Here is an 8,136-nt window from a genome sequence, read left to right on the forward strand (position 1 = left end):
GCATCTCCTCCTCATGGACTGCACCAGATTTCCCAGTTCTTCAGTTGTTACTGTGAGATGTTACCCCACTCTTCCATCAAGGCACCTGCAAGTTCCCGGATATTTCTGGGGGGAATGGCCCTAGCCCTCACCCTCCGATCCAACAGGTCCCAGACATGCTAAATGGGATTGAGATCCGGGCTCCTCGCTGGCCATGGTAGAACACTGACATTCCTGTCTTGCAGGAAATCACGCACAGAATGAGCAGTATGACTGGTGGCATTGTCATGCTGGAGGGTCATGTCAGGATGAGCCTGCAGGAAGGGTACCACATGAGGGAGGAGGATGTTCCCTGTAACGCACAGCGTTGAGATTGCCTGCAATGACAAGCTCAGTCCGATGATGCTGTGACACACCGCCCAAGACCATGACGGACCCTCCACCTCCAAATCGATCTCGCTCCAGAGTACAGACCTCGGTGTAACGCTCATTCCTTCAACAATAAACGTGAATCCGACCATCACCCCTGGTGAGACAAAACCGCAACTCGTCAGTGAAGAGCACTTTTTGCCAGTCCTGTCTGGTCCAGCGACGGTGGGTCTGTGCCCATAGGCGACGTTGTTGCCGGTGATGTCTGGTGAGGACCTGCCTTACAACAGGCCTACAAGCCCTCAGTCCAGCCTCTCTCAGCCTATTGCAGACAGTCTGAGCACTGATGGGGGGATTGTACGTTCCTTGTGTAGCTCGGGCAGTTGTTGTTGCCTGTCAGGACCCGGTTACGAACTCGGGTCTCCGGTGTGAGAAACAGTCACTTAGCAAACTGAGCCACTAATAGTCGGCAGAACCCAGAAGATGAGGAAGACACAGCAGTACTTGAGATGGTGTTTTAATAAAGTAAAAAGGAAAGTTCTTCAGGCAAAAATATAAATCCACAACGTCAAAAGTAATTCCAAGAGAAAAAAGGTAACCCTCCAAGTAAAAAGGTAAATCCACAAGGTGGTAGGTACAGCAGGAAAAAGCCTCAAAAGATAATCAAAAATAAATAAACGAGAACAAAAACAGAGTACCACAAGAGAGTCCAACTGGAGCAACAAATGTTCACAGCATCGCTAGGGCTGGGTGCTAACATTCAAACACAGAGCAAAGAACTGAGGAAAACTAAGGGTTTAAATACATTCAAGGGAAACGAGGCACAGGTGCAAATAATAACTGGAAACAAGGGAAAACAAAAGGGTCAAAAAAGCACAATGGGGGTATCTAGTGGCCAAAACCAGAACAATCCTGGCCAAATCCTGACAGTTGCCATCCTGTACCTGTCCCGCAGGTGTGAAGTTCAGATGTACCGATCCTGTGCAGGTGTTGTTACACGTGGTCTGCCACTGCGAGGACGATCAGCTGTCCGTCCTGTCTCCCTGTAGCGCTGTCTTAGGCGTCTCACAGTATGGACATATCAATTTATTGCCCTGGTCACATCTGCAGTCCTCATGCCTCCTTGCAGTATGCCTAAGGAACGTCCACGCAGATGAGCAGGGACCCTGGGCATCTTTCTTTTTGTGTCTTTCAGAGTCAGTAGAAAGGCCTCTTTAGTGTCCTAAGTTCTCATAACTGTGACCTTAATTGCCTACCGTCTGCAAGCTGTTAGTGTCTTAACGACCGTTTCACAGGTGCATGTTCATTAATTGTTCATGGTTCATTGAACAAGAATGGGAAACAGTGTTTAAACCCTTTACAATGAAGATCTGTGAAGTTATTTGGATTTTTATGAATTGTCTGAAAGACAGGGTCCTGAAAAAGTGACGTTTCTTTTTTTTGCTCAGTTTATTTGAATAGACTGACGACTTTCAGAAGTTCTTTGTTTCTGGCCATTTTGAACCTGTAATCGAACCTCCAGATACTCAACTAGTCTAAAGGCCAGTTTTATTGCTTCTTTAAATCAGAACAGTTTTCAGCTGTGCTAACATAATTGCAAAAGGGTTTTCTAATGATCAATTAGCCTTTTAAAATTATAAACTTGGATTAGCTAACACAACGTGCCATTGAAACACAGGAGTGATGGTTGCTGATAATGGGCCTCTGTAAGCCAGTGTAGATATCCCATTAAAAATCTGCCATTTTCAGCTACAATAGTCATTTACAACATAAAAAATGTCTACACTGTATTTCTGATCAATTTGATGTTATTTTAATGGACACATTTTTTTGCTTTTCTTTTTAAAAAAAAAGGACATTTCTAAGTGACCCCAAACATTTTCACGGTAGTGTATATACTATGATGTATTTTTTTATTGGTCCGTGAGCCTACGAAAGGGGTGTGGCCCACAAGTCGCCAATTGACCATCCCTGATTTAGTGGGCTAAAGCTCTCTGTTGAGTAGCAAGGTCAGAGGTTTATTGTTACGAAACTCTCCTATCAGAGGCTGTAAAAAAGGAAACATGCTCAGACATGAGCATCTGCAGAAGGGCTTCCTTGAGAAATAAGGGATTGGAATGGATTCATGTGAATCTCTGTTGGGGGCTAAAAACAAAATTCCTTTATATGATCAAAACAGAATGGATCTGGATTTACAATGATAACTTAATAGACAAGTCATACAAACTACTGCCTGCTATGTGCCTGAGTGTCATGGAGCCAGTGTCAGACATGGGCAGAGTCACAGTGAGATTAAGTACAGTAAATTGAGAAGATCAGTAGTTCTTTCATTTTCAAAATACATTGCAAGACACCAGTGCCTGGACTGCAGCTAATTCATTGAGGGACTTACTTGAATTTGACAAATACTGATTGAATACAGTAAACTCTGTCATGAGTTGGAAATCCTGGGTCACTCAATTATGTTCTGTTTCAATTATTTTCTTCAAGGGATCTTATTCTGGTAAAACACATTTCTATGGTACTCTTCTTTTACTGTCAATGGTAACTACTTAAATGTAAGGAGTAATGTGTATCTGATCAAAAGTGTCACTGTAATCATGATATCTTAGATGGGGTAGAGAGACTGTCTGTGTCCCTGTCTGTCTATAGTTGAATTTGAGATCAAGGTTCCCAGTGAACCCCAGCTTTCCATCGTGGGGCAACATGTGGTACTAGACTGCAGTTTTCCTGTGGGAAAGGTCTGGGACCTGGCCAGCAGTGTGATTACGTGGCAGAGAGGGCTGGAGGTGATCCACAGCTTCTACTACGGTCAGGACCAACTGGACAGACAGAGCAGACATTATGCCAACAGAACAAGCCTGTACCACTCAGAGATGAAGAGGGGTAATGCCTCTCTCAGGCTGGACCATACCAACCTGGGGGACAAAGGAGACTATACCTGCTCTGTGAGCACAGTGCTGGGCAGTCAGAAGAAGACCTTTCCCCTGAAATTAGCAGGTGTGATAGCGTATTAAACATTTTCCACTTTGTGGACTGAAAATGACTGATGTCCTAGAAAAGCACTGGTCTTTGTCACACTAATTTGGGTTCCTTTTCAGACTGTCTCCATGTCATGTTAATGGAATATAAAAAAGATCACCCATAGCTTTCTGTACCAGTCAGTTTATTAGCTCAATCAAGGTGAGGCAATGCAGTGGGTGTGATCTGGAACATTTTCAACCAAAGCTTCTCAGTCAGTGTGACAGGGAAACAAACATGAACTTCCTTTATAACACTTATGACACACTTAGTGGAGATATTGTGGGGACTGCTTAGATACCAGTGGTTGGTTTGTTATCCCATGTTTACATTTTAAAATGACTAGTTAGCATGCTCATGTAACAGTATAACTTTAGACCGCCCCGACACGGGCGCGAACCAGGGACCCTCTGCACACATCAACAACGGTCGCCCACGAAGCATCGTTACCCATCGCGCCACAAAGGCCGCGGCCCTTGCAGAGCAAGGGGAAACCCTACTTCAGGTCTCAGAGCAAGTGACGTAACCGATTGAAATGCTATTAGCGCGTACCCGCTAACTAGCTAGCCATTTCACATCCGTTACACTCACCCCCCTTTCAACCTCCTCCTTTTCCGCAGCAACCAGTGATCCGGGTCAACAGCATCAATGTAACAGTATAACTTTATACCGTCCCCTCGCCCCGACACGGGCGCGAACCAGGGACCCTCTGCACACATCGACAACGGTCGCCCACGAAGCATCGTTACCCATCGCTCCACAAAGGCCACGGCCCTTGCAGAGCAAGGGGAAACCCTACTTCAGGTCTCAGAGCAAGTGACGTAACCGATTGAAATGCTATTAGCGCGTACCCGCTAACTAGCTAGCCATTTCACATCCGTTACACTCAGAAAATAGGTTGCACTTACTAAATCATGTAGTATGTACAAACATTGTGGGGCCAATTTATTAATTTAATGTCTGACTGGGAAAACAGTGGGCCTATTGATGTCATTACCTTATCAGTATTCTTCACCTACCGTTATGTGCATTTCCTGCTTTGAGATAAAGACAAGGAAAGGATTTGTAATTTTGGCTGAAAAGCTTACTTCCTCAAATGTTTAAGTCAAAGTAAAACAAATGTTGTAGGTAGACTTCCCATTCCATCTGGTGATTAAGAAATTAAGAGTTGCATTGACTTTTATTTCAATGTTTTTATTTCAACTGTGTCAGTGGTGTACCGTAGTAGAAGTCTATGGTTAAGATTAGAATGAATCACTGTATGGTCTCAGTCACTGACCTCATCGCCACTTGAAATGCCAAACCCTGGGCAAGTCTTTCCCACCATCAATCCCGGACTCTACCAGCCCGTCATAATCACTAATGATCTCCTCACCAGTCTCAGAGAAGAGTGGAAACTTCTTGTCATCCTCATCTGTTTCCCCAGACTCCACTCTTCCTTCCTTCCCCTCATCCTCAGGAATCACAAGTGGCTGCTCCTCACCCACCCCAAATCCCCATTCCTTCATGGACTGTGAAACCACCTCTTCCTGTGATACAGACTTTCCCCCCATCCCTGATCCCAGGGAGGACTCCTCCTGTGGATGCATCCATTGCCTTTCAATGGAGCCCTCCTCCTTGGTCAACACTGATCCCTTACTTTCCCATGGATTCCTCTCTCTCAACTCTACCCTCTCCCATGGAAACTCTAGTCGCAACCCTGTCCCCTCAGCTCTAAACCCTGACCCCTCTCCCCTTATCAACTCTGAATCCCTCACACCTGACCCCTGTGTACCCTCAAATATCTCCCCCTTTCTAAACACAGTCTGAACCACCTCTGACTCCTCACCCTCCAAAGGCACTGATTCATCCTCCTCTATATGTTGCTTCTCCTTCTCCGTGGAACGAGTATAACTCTGCTCTTCCTTATCACGATACTTCTCCACATCAATGGTTTCCAGTAGATCATCTGGGTTGTCAAACTCATCCATTTTGGTCTCAAACCAGACAACGTCTTCAACTAGTGAGGGACTGACTGGTGGGAAACCACCCTTTGGTGCGGATGGCTGATCTAAGAGCAGTAGAGGCCCGCTGCTGGCAAACCCTACAGGATATGGAAATCAACAGGGTTAGAAGTGTCATCACTACTGGAGGCCTCATCACCATGGCCTATTTGAGCACAAGGGAGATGTCAGTGCTGTATACCCAAACCAGTGATTATGGGTTGTTAGGTTGAGTCACTTACCCTCCACCATGGATCTTCTGGGTTTCGGTGTCACACATTTGGAGTCACAGCAGTCACAGATGGAATCCTCTCCCATGACAGCTTTCCACCTACAGAAGGGGAATCAAAGAGACTACTTATATTTGTAATTTAGCAAACGCTCTTATCCAGAGTGATTTGCAGTTAATGTATTCATCTTAAGATTGCTTGGTACGACGACAACCACATCTCAGACATAGTAAGTAAAACTTTTCTCAAAGCAGCAATCAGCAAAGTCAGTACAAAAAGGCAAGTGTTAAGGGTGTAAAGGTCTTAAGTGCAAGGAGGAAGGAAGTTCAAGAGCAGACTACATTTCCCACAGTGCAACATCTTAATCGTACCAGCATACCTGTTCTCTCGGTAGGTGCAAGACTTGTGCATGGGGCCGGTTTCCTCTGATGTCACATGCAGTTTACAGTGAAGGAAGACCTAGAGGAGATGAAAAGATGAACTCTGATACAGGAAATTGAAAAATTTATGTCAATTATTTTATTGCTCAAAGGCCGCAATTTGTTTGCTTCTTTACAATAAACAGCCCTATTAATATGCATACATGCAACAGAAAAGTCCAGTGATTGAGATTCAGTGATAGGGTACAAGTCTCCCATACTCACCGGTTTGTCTGGGTCAGAGGTGAACTGGAAGGCACTGAGGAAGAACCGGAGGGTGTCATCAGTCCTGGGGGAGACAAACTGAGAGCCACCAGGGTTCTTCTGGCTCTCCAGCATGCAGCTGTGGATCAGAGAACAATGAGTTTGCACTCAGGTCAGCGTAATGTGTAGGTTTATATTCCTCCTAACCAAGTCCTTATCAGGTGCAACCCAAAAGGAATCTCTGTTCTCCATGTGTACATACCCAAAGTTGTCAATGACAGTGAACTTGAGGGATGTCTTGGAGTCTTTAGATGTTGTGGCATAGCAGTGGTTGATGAAAAGCTTTCCTCCATGGGGTAGGTGAAGTGCAGAAACCTGGATATTAATGGTCTGTCCCAGCATGTACACCTGGGACTTGGCTGGCATGGCCCATGTATCTAAAAGACATGAAACAAAACACACATATTGCTGAATATGTAAAACATGTCACAACTGGTCTGCATTAAAAGTGATTATAAAAATCAATTCAATCTTGAACCACCCATAACCATCCACAACATTATCCTCACCGTCCATCAGCTGGATTCGGAAGTTAACGCGCCCCTTTAACTTTTTAAGCACGGTGGGTGTTTCCCATGTAGGGCGCACCACCAGCTGATAGACATGATGATACCTGTGCAGAAGGAGATGGTTTTTCGGTTTATAGTGATATCCACAATATAGCTGCATCATTAAATTATGAGGCGACTAACCTTTGAAACCGGCACTCGACCTGCACGTTAAAGCGATGCGCTCTGCGTGGGAACCGGGTCAGAGGCGTGTAATGGAGCACAAATGTATAGATGAGATAACCCGGTGGCATCTGTTAGTGATGAGATTCAAACGTTATAATTTCATACAAGCAAGAAAGTTAACTCCAACAAGACTATCAGTTTAATCACCTTAAACAATCTTACCTGCCGTTTGCCATCACACTCCACCAATGGATAAGAGAAGAGCAAGTCACCATAAGGCATGAGAACACCGTTACTCTTGCAGGTGCTTCCCAGCGTCAACTCATCGGCGTCGGCATCAAAACCATAAAAATCCCGTTTGACCCGGACCACGAAGTCACCACTGGAACACGTAACCGAAACGTCCGGGAGCGGAGCAAAGTCACGTTGAGACTTTGGTACAGGCTTATCGAGAAGCATAGGGCGCTGGGTCTGGGGTGGTGGAGAGGAATATATCCTTGCAGGCGCTGGTTTGAGTTCTTGTGTGAGTTGGGGTGTCCTGAATGAGATACTGTGAGAGTTAATCCTCGGGCTTGATTTTCTGTTTGCTGTGGATGATAGGTGGGCTGTAAGCAAGTCACCAACGCCTTGTGATGTGCCCAGTTTGAGGATTTTTCTCCTGCCAACTGGACGTGAAACAGATGGAGACCCATAAATACCCGATGTAGATATTGCAATACTAAGTGAAAATACTCTCCATAAAATACAGAGCCACCACTTTATTTTCATCGCAAGAAATGTGATGTTTCGTTTTCCACCTTTCTGTAGACACGCGTGTTCTCTATACTGAACACAGCTTGAGGTGATTTGTCATTAGGTAGGCTGAACTGGGACCATGTTCCATTATGTAAGAAATACACCCTTGCTTGAGTCCTTCCTTCCTTCCTTGATAAATGCCCAATCACTGATCTAACACGATTGTACCTGAAAGTATGAGTTCCATTAAACCAATCCAGTCATGTGAGGTCAGTGATTATTGGAATGAATGATGGAAGGAAGGAAGCATCTTTTAGGTATTGGATGTGGGGTCAGCCCTTTTAGAGTTAATTGAGTGCAAGTAGCTGAGAAGAAAGGAATGTCTGAAATATTGGCATGTCTTGTCCCCATCCTACAAGAGGATGCTTTTCAACTTTTGCAGAAAAGCAATATTTTCCCAAGA

The 8,136-nt window shown here is 44.9% G+C and overlaps 1 protein-coding gene across 1 annotated transcript; it reads right to left on the reverse strand.

Moving 5' to 3' along the window:
* Positions 1-4,547: 4,547 nt before the first annotated feature.
* Positions 4,548-8,063, reverse strand: LOC139553683 (uncharacterized). Its single transcript, XM_071366274.1, has 8 exons — positions 7,161-8,063; positions 6,957-7,066; positions 6,774-6,877; positions 6,467-6,641; positions 6,226-6,343; positions 5,961-6,040; positions 5,594-5,682; positions 4,548-5,452 (listed from the first exon to the last, which is right to left on the reverse strand). Exons 1-8 carry the CDS (start codon positions 7,704-7,706, stop codon positions 4,650-4,652), a joined length of 2,025 nt encoding a protein of 674 aa, XP_071222375.1. The 5' UTR covers positions 7,707-8,063; the 3' UTR covers positions 4,548-4,649.
* Positions 8,064-8,136: the final 73 nt, after the last annotated feature.

The sequence above is a fragment of the Salvelinus alpinus genome, chromosome 25 (genome assembly GCF_045679555.1).
Source record: "Salvelinus alpinus chromosome 25, SLU_Salpinus.1, whole genome shotgun sequence".
In the NCBI taxonomy this organism is placed as follows: domain Eukaryota; kingdom Metazoa; phylum Chordata; class Actinopteri; order Salmoniformes; family Salmonidae; genus Salvelinus; species Salvelinus alpinus.